General features: G+C 39.5%; 1 protein-coding gene across 1 annotated transcript in view; it reads right to left on the bottom strand.

The window, feature by feature from the left end:
• prage overlaps positions 1 to 9773 on the bottom strand; it is a 56292-nt gene extending 46519 nt beyond the window's left edge. Inside the window, exon 1 of the mRNA XM_065222424.1 lies at positions 8968 to 9773. Within this exon, the coding sequence (XP_065078496.1) occupies positions 8968 to 9415 (448 nt within the window). The 5' untranslated portion in view covers positions 9416 to 9773. The remainder of the gene's footprint in view (positions 1 to 8967) is intronic.
• Between the last annotated feature and the right edge of the window lie 6241 nt (positions 9774 to 16014).

Raw genomic sequence — 16014 nt, 5'->3', positions numbered from 1 at the left:
TTGAGAGTCTGTTGCAGCCGTTGCAGCCATCTATTTATTTATTTATTTATTTATTTAATCCGTTTATGCATTTGTAGTTATAATATGGCAAGCATATTTATTCAACGTTACAAAAAGTACAATAAATAATTGTCGGCATCAAACATCTTTGCTTTTAATTTGTAGTTACTTGCAGCGATTTTCTTAAGAAATCTTCAAGATCCGCTTTGCCGTGATATAAGAAATTGGGATAGAATCAGTAATTTGTTACTGCACTCGTCACCATTGTTATAAAACAGTTTATTTGGTAGATGCGTAGCAAGACACCTGAAATCCCGTCAACTGCGCCTTTCAGTCCGAATTAAAAGTTTAAACTCCAGATCTGTGAAGAAGAAACTAGCGGCAATGTCATGGTAGTGCTGGCCTTCAGACATCGTCAGAGGTCAAAACCCAAATTTTCAGGAATGTTTCAGCTTTCAGATTGACTATTGAACTACAAAATGATTAATGAAATCCCAAGTATAATTCTGACTTAATCCTCCTGTGGTATCGACAATTTTTTGAGGAATTAAAACGACAGACTATAAGAATTTACAGAAGTAAGAAGGGCCTTACTTCTGTAAATTCTGATAGTCTGTCGTTTTAATTCCTCAAAAAATTGTCGATACCCTGGGAGCAGCCAGAATACTCCCACTCACACTCAATATAGTTTCCATTGATCCTGCTATCGAAATTTTATGTGTTGCATGATGGGTTTTGGTTCAAGTCACTTCCCCGGGGGCACTTAAAACATCCCCGTAAGTGGAAAATGTGGTCCAAGGCTCTAAATATTACTACCATATGGTTTTAAAGTTTTATTTTAATTTTATTGGTCGCATTAAAATTACATCAGGTTTTATTCCTTTCAGGCCTAGTTTAGTCCCATTGTTCATGAACCACTTGTTCCGGCCATATCTCTAGAACCTTAAAAATAACCACTTTTATATTTAATTTTCAATGCATACTTTCGTTGAGAAATCAGCAACCAACTGTACCTGTGAGAAAGTTATTTTAGCACCATGCACCATCCTCATCCTTATAAAAACCGAGTAGGCCTCTATTATTTGACTTTTCACATTCGGAGCAAGTATTTTCATTCTCAGTTTAACGGTGAACAACAAGAGTCATATAATACTCGGCTCTATATTAATTTTGCTTTACTGAATTAAAACAATTACTAAAGGAAGTGTGTAGCTTGACAAGGATAATACTCACAACTGCGCTCTTCTAGAACCGAAGCCGAAATCAGAGAAAAAAGAAGCTGGCCATCTACACTATCAACGTCAAGTCTCGTCATCTCTCGAATACCAAGGCCCATTAACCGTTACCAACTTGAAGAAAGAAGCCTTGAAAGGTTGGCCCGAAATTCTTACACGCAGCAGTTTATTAAGGCCCATTCAAACTGCTCAGGTGCCGGACAAGTTTCCAAAATGTTTCAAGTAATAATAGAGTTGGTAAGTGTTTATAAAGCCATTAATGAGTTTAGCAATTGTCGGTTTCATATGAATCGTAAAGCGCTGGTTATGGTCAAGCACCTTTTAGTTTAGTTAATCGATTCGTTAGTTGGTGTTGGACTGCTCAATTGTAAAAAAAACATCAGTGTTAAGGAGATATTAGAGACGATCGAGGATTCACGACAAATTCATTGAAATTTCACGGATAATGCGTTTGGTAATAGTTAATATCTGATTTTATAATAATCTATTTTTCTTTCGTTCATATATTGGCAAAAAAGGCTATTCACAAACAGTTTTTCGTGACAAATGTAAGGGTAACAATCAATAAAACTCTACCTAGTGGTTGATTATTGAAAGATATTTCGTGAAATAATTGTCTGAGTGCCCGCACTTTGGTATAGTACAAAAAATGGTATTGTACAAACATTTTGGTTCATGTTAGCCGAATGATTCTGCGTTAAATATGATCGCAAATTATAGAATTCCTTGTATTGGGTTGAGCTACTCTGACGATCATTATAATATCGTCATCATAGAACGTGTGATAAAACAGAAATTGTATCATCAAGTCTTCATTCACTACAGTTATCTCGCGTTCAGAATCATAAAGGCCTAACTGCGATGATCGATTTTCTCTTCACTTCTGTGAACCAATTTACCGAATTTATTACAATAACGGCTGTATTCGTTAGCAAAAGCTACATCATACGTACAAATAAATGTTAATCCAGCCAAATTATTAACAAAAAAGGAAAAACGACGAAGAGAATCGATCATCGTAGTTAGGCCCTTATGATTCTGAACACTAGATATACACTCTGTCAGCTGCTATTGACGATCAAAACTTGGCGCTAGTGATCTGACTATGATCGTCACTTCAAGAAATAATGTGTCATTTCGCACATTGATGAAAAACATTTGAATTGGAATATTACGATACACAGCAAAAAAATTATTTTGATATCACGTCAAAGTGGATGCACTACAATCATGTCGAAAATATGGTGTAATATTACTTGCTAAAAAGGACAAAATTATCATTAATACAATGCATGAACTGACATTACGCTGCTTTTACTGCATTTGTTTATTTATGTGGTCATAAAAATTACATGAAATTTTCGACATGATTGTAGTGCATCCACTTTGATGTGATATCAAAATTATTTTTTTGCTGTGTAGTAAAACACGAAGCGGTGGACTCGTATGAGACAAGCAGTGTTTAAAAACTTCAAAATAAATTCCCAGGATATGCTCTACCGGAGATAATATTTTACTCACCAACGTTATTTTAGCACCATGCACTATCCTCATCCTTATAAAACCGAGTAGGCCTCTATTATTTGACTTTTCACATTCGGAGCAAGTATTTTCATTATCAGTTTAACGGTGAACAACAAGAGTCATAGAATACTCGGCTATATATTAACTTTGCTTAACAATTACTAAAGGAAGTGTGTAGCTTGACAAGGATAATACTCACAACTGCGCTGTGGTAAACTTAAAAATTATTTATGGAAAAAAAGTTAAAAATTCGATTTTGGTCAATTTTGGCCAATTTTTAAATGTCTATTGTATCCATTTCGCAAAAAATATTACTTTAAATGAATAAGAGTTTGAAAATCTTATCTTTATTTTGTTATTCAAGACTGTTTTTTTTTAAATTTTTGATGAACATTTTTGATTATTTTTATCAGTTTGTAATTTTTAACAACAAGCAAACCATATTCCTTCAACATTGTCTCGCATATCGTTCCGATTAGATGAGCCATTTTCGTCCAAATGCCGAATTCACGATATCACAAACATGGTTTATTGCCCTTAGCGAAAAATAAGGCGAAATTTTTTGGAATTCAGAGAGAAGGACAAATAAAATCGATTCGTCAGTTGGTGTTGGACTGCTCAATTGTAAAAAAAAAACATCAGCGTTAAGGAGATATTAGAGACGACCGAGGATTCACGACAAATTCATTAAAGTTTCACGGATAATGCGTTTGGTAGTAGTTAATATCTGATTTAATAATAATTTATTTTTCTTTCGTTCATATATTGGCAAAAAAGGCTATTCACAAACAGTTTTTCGTGACAAATGTAAGGGTAACTATCAATAAAACTCTACCTAGTGGTTGATTACTGGGAGATATTTCATGAAATAATTGTCTGAGTGCCCGCGCTTTGGTATAGTACAAAAATTGGTATTGTACAAAAATTTTGGTTCATGTTAGTCGAATGATTCTGCGTTTAATATGATCGCAAATGATAGAATTCAAGAATGAATTTTCAAGTAGACGTATCTGCTTGTAAACAATATTCATACATTTGTCGTTTGATTGTCAATTTATCAGATTGTAAATTTGTCGAAACTCTTAGCTTACACACGTGGTGGACTATATAGTAGTGGTTTCACTTAAAAATGACAGTCAAAGCTCGTATGAGACAAGCAGTGCTCAAAAACTTCAAATTAAATTCCCAGAATATGCTCTACCTGAGATAACATTTTACTCACCAACTAGTTTTTCTGGCGAAGTTGAAATGGCCTTTTGGGCATACTGTCAGCGGTAAACTGACGGAGATACGACAGAACAAAACAACTTACTCTTTCACACTTGCATCGCAGTGCTAAATGCTAGAAAGAGGAGTTTGTTTGAGAGTCTGTTGCAGCCGTTGCAGCCATCTATTTATTTATTTATTTATTTATTTAATCCGTTTATGCATTTGTAGTTATAATATGGCAAGCATATTTATTCAACGTTACAAAAAGTACAATAAATAATTGTCGGCATCAAACATCTTTGCTTTTAATTTGTAGTTACTTGCAGCGATTTTCTTAAGAAATCTTCAAGATCCGCTTTGCCGTGATATAAGAAATTGGGATAGAATCAGTAATTTGTTACTGCACTCGTCACCATTGTTATAAAACAGTTTATTTGGTAGATGCGTAGCAAGACACCTGAAATCCCGTCAACTGCGCCTTTCAGTCCGAATTAAAAGTTTAAACTCCAGATCTGTGAAGAAGAAACTAGCGGCAATGTCATGGTAGTGCTGGCCTTCAGACATCGTCAGAGGTCAAAACCCAAATTTTCAGGAATGTTTCAGCTTTCAGATTGACTATTGAACTACAAAATGATTAATGAAATCCCAAGTATAATTCTGACTTAATCCTCCTGTGGTATCGACAATTTTTTGAGGAATTAAAACGACAGACTATAAGAATTTACAGAAGTAAGAAGGGCCTTACTTCTGTAAATTCTGATAGTCTGTCGTTTTAATTCCTCAAAAAATTGTCGATACCCTGGGAGCAGCCAGAATACTCCCACTCACACTCAATATAGTTTCCATTGATCCTGCTATCGAAATTTTATGTGTTGCATGATGGGTTTTGGTTCAAGTCACTTCCCCGGGGGCACTTAAAACATCCCCGTAAGTGGAAAATGTGGTCCAAGGCTCTAAATATTACTACCATATGGTTTTAAAGTTTTATTTTAATTTTATTGGTCGCATTAAAATTACATCAGGTTTTATTCCTTTCAGGCCTAGTTTAGTCCCATTGTTCATGAACCACTTGTTCCGGCCATATCTCTAGAACCTTAAAAATAACCACTTTTATATTTAATTTTCAATGCATACTTTCGTTGAGAAATCAGCAACCAACTGTACCTGTGAGAAAGTTATTTTAGCACCATGCACCATCCTCATCCTTATAAAAACCGAGTAGGCCTCTATTATTTGACTTTTCACATTCGGAGCAAGTATTTTCATTCTCAGTTTAACGGTGAACAACAAGAGTCATATAATACTCGGCTCTATATTAATTTTGCTTTACTGAATTAAAACAATTACTAAAGGAAGTGTGTAGCTTGACAAGGATAATACTCACAACTGCGCTCTTCTAGAACCGAAGCCGAAATCAGAGAAAAAAGAAGCTGGCCATCTACACTATCAACGTCAAGTCTCGTCATCTCTCGAATACCAAGGCCCATTAACCGTTACCAACTTGAAGAAAGAAGCCTTGAAAGGTTGGCCCGAAATTCTTACACGCAGCAGTTTATTAAGGCCCATTCAAACTGCTCAGGTGCCGGACAAGTTTCCAAAATGTTTCAAGTAATAATAGAGTTGGTAAGTGTTTATAAAGCCATTAATGAGTTTAGCAATTGTCGGTTTCATATGAATCGTAAAGCGCTGGTTATGGTCAAGCACCTTTTAGTTTAGTTAATCGATTCGTTAGTTGGTGTTGGACTGCTCAATTGTAAAAAAAACATCAGTGTTAAGGAGATATTAGAGACGATCGAGGATTCACGACAAATTCATTGAAATTTCACGGATAATGCGTTTGGTAATAGTTAATATCTGATTTTATAATAATCTATTTTTCTTTCGTTCATATATTGGCAAAAAAGGCTATTCACAAACAGTTTTTCGTGACAAATGTAAGGGTAACAATCAATAAAACTCTACCTAGTGGTTGATTATTGAAAGATATTTCGTGAAATAATTGTCTGAGTGCCCGCACTTTGGTATAGTACAAAAAATGGTATTGTACAAACATTTTGGTTCATGTTAGCCGAATGATTCTGCGTTAAATATGATCGCAAATTATAGAATTCCTTGTATTGGGTTGAGCTACTCTGACGATCATTATAATATCGTCATCATAGAACGTGTGATAAAACAGAAATTGTATCATCAAGTCTTCATTCACTACAGTTATCTCGCGTTCAGAATCATAAAGGCCTAACTGCGATGATCGATTTTCTCTTCACTTCTGTGAACCAATTTACCGAATTTATTACAATAACGGCTGTATTCGTTAGCAAAAGCTACATCATACGTACAAATAAATGTTAATCCAGCCAAATTATTAACAAAAAAGGAAAAACGACGAAGAGAATCGATCATCGTAGTTAGGCCCTTATGATTCTGAACACTAGATATACACTCTGTCAGCTGCTATTGACGATCAAAACTTGGCGCTAGTGATCTGACTATGATCGTCACTTCAAGAAATAATGTGTCATTTCGCACATTGATGAAAAACATTTGAATTGGAATATTACGATACACAGCAAAAAAATTATTTTGATATCACGTCAAAGTGGATGCACTACAATCATGTCGAAAATATGGTGTAATATTACTTGCTAAAAAGGACAAAATTATCATTAATACAATGCATGAACTGACATTACGCTGCTTTTACTGCATTTGTTTATTTATGTGGTCATAAAAATTACATGAAATTTTCGACATGATTGTAGTGCATCCACTTTGATGTGATATCAAAATTATTTTTTTGCTGTGTAGTAAAACACGAAGCGGTGGACTCGTATGAGACAAGCAGTGTTTAAAAACTTCAAAATAAATTCCCAGGATATGCTCTACCGGAGATAATATTTTACTCACCAACGTTATTTTAGCACCATGCACTATCCTCATCCTTATAAAACCGAGTAGGCCTCTATTATTTGACTTTTCACATTCGGAGCAAGTATTTTCATTATCAGTTTAACGGTGAACAACAAGAGTCATAGAATACTCGGCTATATATTAACTTTGCTTAACAATTACTAAAGGAAGTGTGTAGCTTGACAAGGATAATACTCACAACTGCGCTCTTCTAGAACTGAAGCCGAAAGCTGAGAAAAAAGAAGATAGTTAGATGGCCACTATCAACGTCAAGTGCAACCAACTTGAAGAAAGAAGCCTTGAAAGGTTGGCCCGAAATTCTTACACGCAGCAGTTTATTAAGACCCATTCAAACTGCTCAGGTGCCGGACAGTTTGCAAAATGTTTCAAGTAATAATAGAGTTGGTAAGTGTTTATAAAACCTTTAAGAACACCAGCCATTTGGCTTTCCTTTACTTCTAGCATAGCTGAAAAGAAGTACATAATTTTGTAAGACTTAAACGATACCTTTCAATGCAAATAACTTACCAAGAGTTCTCACTACAACTCTGCCGTTTATCACGTATTGTTCGTTAATGCCAAGAATGTGTCGATGGAAACGGGTTGCAGAGTCAATTTTAAGTGAGATCAACTTGTTCTGCATCTGTTTCTTAAGAAGCTCTCAGATTTTTTCCGGCGATATTTTGCATGTGCACTTTCATCTTTGTTGGATTTAATTTTTATCCAACTGCAGTTGCAACGGGATCGTAGTACGCTTATGTATAGGCACTGAAGTTGGGTGCGATACACGGTGACACCTTCAAGTAACTAAAATGCTTCACTTTGAAGTTAGTTTCCTAGCTGATTTTTAAATTATATAGGCTAAATGCGTACACTTCCACTATATCGCACCACGAAAATACGTATGGGTATGACACTATAGATGCACGCTACAGTGGAAATCCCGAGCTATAGTTCGAACACTTATCCCAAATCAAAATGAACCACATATAAGATTAGATACAAAACTTGGTCGCTGGCTCAACTCCACGCTTGACCTTTTGCATCGATGAATGCAAGTCGCATGCAGTCGTATAGTACTTTATGAGAAAAAAAAACAGCAGCTAGGGGAAATAGATGTAATGTCTGCCCTAATTTGGACCCCATACATTAATTCAAAAATCGACGAAATTTTTAAAAGCGACCAAAAATATCCACTAGTACCGTCCCAATGACGCGTTCATCTAGATACAATTAATAAATAGCAGATGGGCCTAAGCTTAGATCCATGGATAGGCCAACATTAGAGCCATTTCTCCTATGTAGCAAGGGTGATTTGTGGGTTGGTCACCATGGAAGTAGGTGTGAAAATGTCATATAAAATGTTTTTGGTTTTTCCCATGAAAGAAGAACATAATATCAAAAACCATGACGCAGTCACATGCCGTGGATCCCTTTTCTATGTAAAATTTCTGATCTGCACCACCTACAGTGCAACATATCATGCCATCGTATCTGTATTAGTTTTGACTCGTTCATACGGATTAGTCATGTTATGCTGCGAACACAGAACCTACCTGATTCCACACACTTAGCGTTGTAACACTATCTATAGAAGGCATGTAAATAATGCCCAAGCTAAACACATGCGATTTCACTAGCACAACTAGTGAAGTAGTGAGAGTGAGTGGCCCACCAGCGCGCGCGCCATCATTAATGACGTGCGGGTTAGTTGAATTTCGTGGGGCTTCCATACGTATTTCGTCACTGCCGACGACGGTGGCTACGACACGACAACAATCCACTGTTGCTGACTCATTTGCTCGCTTTCGAGAATTCAAGTACGCGGTTTGAATTATCAGTACCTCCGCCTCACTGAATGGCGAGACGGAAATACAATACGATCAGTTTTGGGTTCTAGCACTAAGAACGAGGACGCCCTCAATAGAAGGCTTCCAATGACCGTGATGCAACGCAGCGTAAGCAGATAGGTAGGATATCGATGTCCGTGGCGTCTTACGACTGAATTCGACTACGTTAATCGCGTCTATGTACAGAGGGTTAGAAAACTTACGAAATAATCGAAAGAAAGCTTGAAATACACACTCACCTAATTTTCCCGCTGACGTTGGCCGCGATGAAATCATTTCGTTGGTGGATTTAACTTGTTTCTTTTGGTTTTTGTTCGGTCTCACTTTTCGTTGCTCACATTTATCGAGGTCAACACTGTTTTGGCGGTCGTTTTGCGCACTTGGAGTTGAACAACGCTTGGAATTCGATTTGTTTCGTCCTCGGAAGCCATTTGCTGAGCTGCCATTGACTATCAACAACGGTTTCGACGGGGAGGTTTTGCAGTTTTCATTCTCCATAACCGGAAGTCCTTTGGATAACAGTACATTCTGCTGACGTTGCTGCCTCTGTCGCAGCGGATGACGATCCGAGGTCAACGTCCAAGGTGGTGGAGATTCTGCGGTCACTAACATTTGTGTTTTTCGTGACGCCAAGTTCTTACCGATTTTTCTGTGCTTCTGAACCTCACTCGCGCAAATGAGTAACATCGTCTTCGGGCAAGCAACGGTAAAATTTTTCCTTGTTTTATTCTTGCTGTTTTCAAAATCACACTGTTTTGATCTACACGACAGCACACTTTGAACCGAAATGATGAACACTTCTTCGTGATTCTCACTTTTTTTTACAAGATGCTGTGCTAACTCTTCCTTTGTGTCTTACTGCGGTCAGTATGTAAACAGTAGCTGCACTTTTAGCGTATTCATCTGCCTACACGTCCGACTTATTTCGTTTGAATGTACTCAGTAAATGTAGACATACAATTTGTTTTTGCTTTTATCGAACACACCAACCGACCGACACAACACCACGATGTCGCTACGATGACTGACTTGGAAACACCATACGTAGGGTAGCAGCGCAAACACTACCAACGATCATGATGATGATGATGATGATGATGCCAATGATGGTCATATTGTTGAAATCAGCGTTTGTTTACACACATTTCTTGGCCACGACACGGCGGGACTGAGAATGCACAGAGCGTATTCGCGCGCGCATACCTCTATAGGCGAAAATCAGAACAAAGAGTATGTAATGGTGAAGATGAGTCTGGTGCTCTACCTAACGGGTGGGATTTACCTCGGTACCTGGTAACTATTCTTTGTTTGGGAAAACATCCTACCGACAAGTAACGGTAAGAGGTACAAAATAGTCCTCAGTCCTCAGGTGCACTCTTGATGATAATTGTGACAACATGGCAGCGAAAGTGGGAGGCGTAAAGAGTTGAACTCCTCCGGGAAATCACCCATTGCACGAATAACAATGGTATACTCGGATACACTTTCACACAAGAATGAATGCTTGCGTCCAAACCATCTCTATTGAATGATGCCAAGTCGATGTAGAAGGTTCACGCTATACCCACACAGGAGGGTATCAGTGAAGTATTTTTTGTCGGTCCGAAGAAAAGCGAATGAACTAGCTAGAGTCATGAACGGACATGGTGTCTGATACTACGTCAACGTTGATGGTAGGGAAGTCGATGACTGTCTACGCGCCCTTACGGTAATGACCTTATTCACAAACTCTCTTTGTGGCATCGTCGTTGCATGTGTCGAGGTATCGAGTATGTAAACAAAGTGAAATACGTCTCGATAAGAATTGGAACAGCACAGAAAGAGGATTAGCATCAGTGTGATGATTACTACCTAGGTATATCCATACATTTATAGGTATCATAAAATAAATAATATTAATAATATTGATTGAAAATTAATTAGGAAAGCATATGAAATTTGGACCTTTCGACATTACCCCGAATGACCCCGAGTTCCTCAAATAAATATTAAATTTTTATTAAGGCAGGCATAATATATTGCAGGCCCATTATTTCATCCTTTGATGAATGTAATAAATTCAATGTTTTTCAATACATAATATAAACATTCTTGGAAAATTAAATAATAAGAAAAATATTTATTTTAAACTATAATATCGATATTTTTAGAGAAATTGTGTAGACACAAACATTGGTTATGTTATATAACATGTTTGATTAAATATGCTTGTACTTTACTAACTCAATTTCTGCATATGTACAAGCAACGTTATTTGTCAACAAAAAATAAATGAAAAAAGGTCTTAAGGACAATAGTTTGGAGTGACATAAGGGTAAAGGTTTCGATAACGATTCTACAAGCATATGCTTGACCAAGTTTCATTAACCAAATTATTTATTCGAAGACATTCAACGATAAAGATTATTACGCTTTTTGGGTATTTCAGTATGATTGTCCAATGCATTGATTAGTCAAAGATCTGATCGTGATTTAAAGAAGGACTCAACTCCAAAGAAAAGAGGAAACGGGAGTATTTAAGTTAGATTAATCAGTCAAAAAACTGATCATGTTTTAAAGAAGGAGTAAACTCCAAAAGAGGGAGAAAATCAGCAAGTGCCATTTGTGAATCAGCAAGTGCTCTTTCCGAATCAACAGCAAGCGCCTTTTCTGAATCAGCAGCAAGTGCCTCTTCCGAATCAGCAGCAAGTTCCTTTTCCGAATCAGCAAGTGCCGGTAGCAAACTGTGAAGCAAATGCACCCATATCTCGTCAACTGGTGGCAATACATGTCATGTCTAGGGAGCTACCAGTATTCATCGGCATCCCGGAGGAGTGGCCAATGTTTTTTAGTGCCTTCAACACATCCACAGAAGCCTGTGGGTATAGTGATGTGGAGAATCTTGGTTGTCTTCATCGGGTATCGCAGTCGACTCCTACTTCCTGCATCGTTTTCGCAGGTGATGCAGACGTTGCACCTTCTGTACGGGCGACCAGAGCAGATAATCTACGCGCAGCTCTCGAAGGTTCGGGATGTTCCTGCACCGAAGGCGGAAAAGTTGAAAACACTTATAGCCTTTGGGATGACAGTGCAAAATTTATGCGATCACTTGCAAGCAGCAGGTCAAGTTGCACGTCAAACCCAGTGCTGCTGCAACAGCTAGTAGACAAGTTACCGGCTCATCTAAAACTGGAGTGGGTTACATTCAAACGCCAGTTCCAGGTGGTTGACTTACGCGTGTTTGGCAGATACATGTCGAATCTGGTGTCAGCAGCGGCCAAGCTAACTCTGGATATCAAGGGTACGAAGCTTAAGAAAGAGAAGAAGGTGAAAAGTTTCGTCAATGCTCACCTTGCACCGTTAAACGCGATGGAGTCACTGGAAGCAACATTGGAGTAATCAAAAGTCGTACCTATTACCTGCTGGATCGGTGGGAATCCTGACCATAGAGTGAAGAAGTGTGAAGACTTTAAAAATATGAATCGGGAAGAACGCTGGAAATACGAAAAGCGGGCTAGAGCAATACTCGACAAGACAACAAAACGGATCGAAATCGGGTTTGAAACTGGGCTGCTATGGCGCTACGATTATGTAGAGTTTCTTGAGAGCTCCGCGATGGCGGTTCGACGATTGCAGTGCTTGAAATGACGATTGCAGGGGAGTCCAGAAGTGATGGAAAACGAAAAACAACAGATAGTGGAATACCAGGAGAAAGACTGGTACGTTGTACGAAACCCAAAGAAACCGAGTAAGATTCGCATAGTGTGGGATGCAGCAGCTTCTGTGGATGGAGTCTCACTTAACAGTATGCTGTTTAAAGGACCGGATCAAGTAGTACCCCTACCAGAAGTTCTATGCGGCTTTCGGGAACGGAGAGTTGCAGTTGTGGGCGACATAAGGGAAATGTTCCACCAACTTAAGATGCGACGAGAGGATCGTTATAGTCAGCTGTTTGTTTGGTTTGGAGAATCGGGGCAGCAGATTAAGACTTTCGTGATCGACGTGGTAACCTTCTGATCGACGTGGCAACCTTCTGATCGACGTGTTCACACAGCTCGGCACAATTTCCAAAAAAAATATTAATGCTGCTGAGCACGCGGAGCAGTACCCGAGAGCAGCAGAAGCGATTCAAGGTCGCCACTACGTCGACGATTACTTTGAAATCTTCAACAGTGAGAAGAGGAATGCCAGGTCGTAGATGAGGTGAAACTGGTCCATAGACAAGGCGGTTTCATCATTCGAAACTGGTTGTTCAACTCATCCATTGTTCTCAAACGGGTCGGGGCAGCGGATCTATCTCAAACGAAGATTGTCGGAGCGACCGGAAATCAAATAGAGTGAGTGCTGGGAATGCAGTGGAATGCCGAAGAGGACATTTTCGTGTTTTCCAGCGATGTCGACGTGGAAGCAGTCAATCCTACGAAGCGGAGCATCTTGCGCTGCGTAAAGAGCCACTTTGATCTATTAGGCCTCCTCTCTCACTTCCTGATCCATGGACGGGTAATTATTCAGGACATATGGCGTACGAAGGCTGGATGGGACGATGCAGTGGAGGGTGCAATTCTGGAACGATGGCGTGTTTGGGCTGGCATGTTTAAAGAGCTAGGAATTATTCAAGTACCACGTGCCTTTTTCCCGGGCATATCATCAGTAGACATCGATGCAGCTACACATCTTTGTGGATGGCAGTGAAACAGCATATGCCTGCGTCGCTTACTTTCGAGCAGTAATCTATGGTGAATACCACTGTTCCCTAGTAGCCGCAAAAGCCAAGGTGGAACCGTTGAAAATGCTCTCCATCCCGAGGATAGAGCTTCAAGCAGCACTGATCGAGTGCCAGCTCATGAAAACGTTATGCAGCAGACCGTCCTATCATTTATACATTCTGATCATCGACGTTACCGACAGTTCGTAGCTTGTAGAATTGGAGAGATACTGTTGAAGTCTAATCCAGAAGCAGATGATGGTACAAAATATCGAAATAAACCAAACTTGAAGCCAGACGGTCGCTGGTTCAGAGGACCGGATTTCCTAAGATGTTCGGAGGGACTGTGGCCTCAACAAGCAGATCCTGAACTTACCGAAGAGGAACTTAGACCATGCCACTTGAACGAACTTCAAGAGGAGATCATAGATTTGGGCCGATTTTCCAAGTTTGAGAGACTCTGGCAGGCAGTTGCTTACCTTTTTCGCTTTGTGGTTAACTGTCGTCGAAAGCGACTAAAACAAGCGGCTGACCTCCCATTTTAGCAGCGAAGAACTTACTCAGGCCTAGAATGCCTTTTGGCGACTGGCTCAACAATCGATTCCTGAAGAGGTTGTAGTACTGAAGAAAGCGAAGAAAGGACATCAGTCAAGGCCATCACCGTTCATCGACGAATGCGGAGTGATCCGAATGGATACGTGAATCAGCGGGGAAATCTTTGTGCCATACGATACCAAATTTCCCATAGTTCTTCCAAAGGGACACCGCCTAACCAACCTGACTGGTACCATCTATGTTACCTTCATGCACACCGTGAAACGGTCATCAATGAAGTCCGGCAGCGGTTCTATGCGCCCTGTCTTCGAGCACACGTGAGGAATATGGCAAAACTTTGTATTTGGTGCAGAGTGTCAAATGCCAAACCATCATGTCCGCGCGAGGCACCGCTCCCGAAGGTGACACTCAGTCCCTGCATCCGACCGTTTACGTTCTTCAGCCTTGACTATTTCGGCCCTCTCATGGTCAAATTCGGACGATCGCTAGTCAAACGATGGGTGGCACTGTTTACGTGCCTTACCATTCGAGCAGTCCATCTGGAGGTAGTGCACTCCCTGTCCGCGGAAGCATGCAAGATGGCTATTTGTCGGTTCCTGGTACGGTGTGGATCACCTTTAGAGATAAGGAGCGATAACGGTATGTACTAAATTCCTCGGAGCTAGCCGTGAGCTGCAGCAACAGATAGCGGAAATGAACCAGCAGCTATCATCGATCTTCAATCCGCCATCCGCTCCGCACATGGGAGGATCATGAGAGCGACTAGTTAGATCTGTTAAGGTCGCATTCGTCTCATTAAACACAAGCAGGAACCCCGACGACGAAACTCTTGTCACAATGATGATCGAGGCAGAAGGTATCGTCAATTCACGTCCTTTGACGTTTGTCCCAGTTGAGTCAGAAGCCCAAGAAGCCCAAGAAGCCTTTACGCCAAATAATTTTCTGGTTCTGAGCTCTCAGGGGGCTGCTCAGCCTCCACAATCGATGCTAGAATATCCAGAGTGCCTTATAACCAACTGGAAGCTAACGAGAAGCCTGGTTGACCAGTTTTGGCATCGTTGGGTACGGGAGTACCTCCCGATGATCTGCAAGCGCACAAAATGGTTCGAGGAAGGAAAGGAACCGAAGGACGGAGACCCAGTCATTATCGTTGACGAATCGATCCGGAACGGGTGGCTACCAAAACGGATTGTCTCAGTTGTGAAAGGACGCGATGGACGGGTCAGGCAAGTCCTAGTGCAGACGACAGGAGGAGTTTTACGCTGTTAAAAATGGTAAATATGTTAAAAATGTAACAAAAAAAAAAATTCTTTTTGCGGAATTGACCTCAATTTAAAATCTCATTCTGCGTAGATATTTTTGCTAGCATTTCGTCATTTGAACCGCGTGATCTTGAACGAAACTAATTATGTAACCATGACACCAACCCTCTAGGAAGTATGGATGAAGCACTACGATTTTTCTCCAACAAAAGTACTATTCTGTCCCAGTGGCCACTAGTGTTCTAGTTTTTGGCTGTAGAGCACCGCTCTGCTAAGAAAACTGGAACGAAATGAATAATATCATTACTGTTATTGTTGATGTTTCACTTACCATCTCTATACCTTTCCCCCCTTAAGATATGGTATTAAGCAAAAATATAAAGACACACCATTTTCCAACGCTGACACTTGTTAATTTTTTATTACTTGCACAGCTTATTACAGTGCAGTTTCGATTTTATTTATTTATTTATTTTGTCAAACAAAGTAGACAGTTCAAATTTTCGCGTGATTCATTTGAAACGTGATATATTTGAAAGCTATCGAATTAAACATAGAAATAACTGCCATTCTATGTCCAAAGCACGACTCAAATTCCAATTCAATGCATTGTTTTAAGTTAACTTATTTTACTTAAAAGAACTCCGAAAAAAAATGCATGTTTGTTCTTCAACTTCGATCACATTAATCAATAAAGAAAATGGTGGACGCTTCCTCGCTGCACATGTTTGTTATTGGGCATCAAAGTTGGCAGTGACACAGCAACGACCGAAGCACGAAAATCA

The sequence above is a fragment of the Ochlerotatus camptorhynchus genome, unplaced genomic scaffold, assembly GCF_037179485.1.
Source record: "Ochlerotatus camptorhynchus isolate MF236.1 unplaced genomic scaffold, CSIRO-AGI_Acam_v1.1 ptg000169l, whole genome shotgun sequence".
NCBI classification, from domain to species: Eukaryota; Metazoa; Arthropoda; class Insecta; order Diptera; family Culicidae; genus Ochlerotatus; species Ochlerotatus camptorhynchus.
This window is presented reverse-complemented; position numbering and strand designations above follow the sequence as displayed.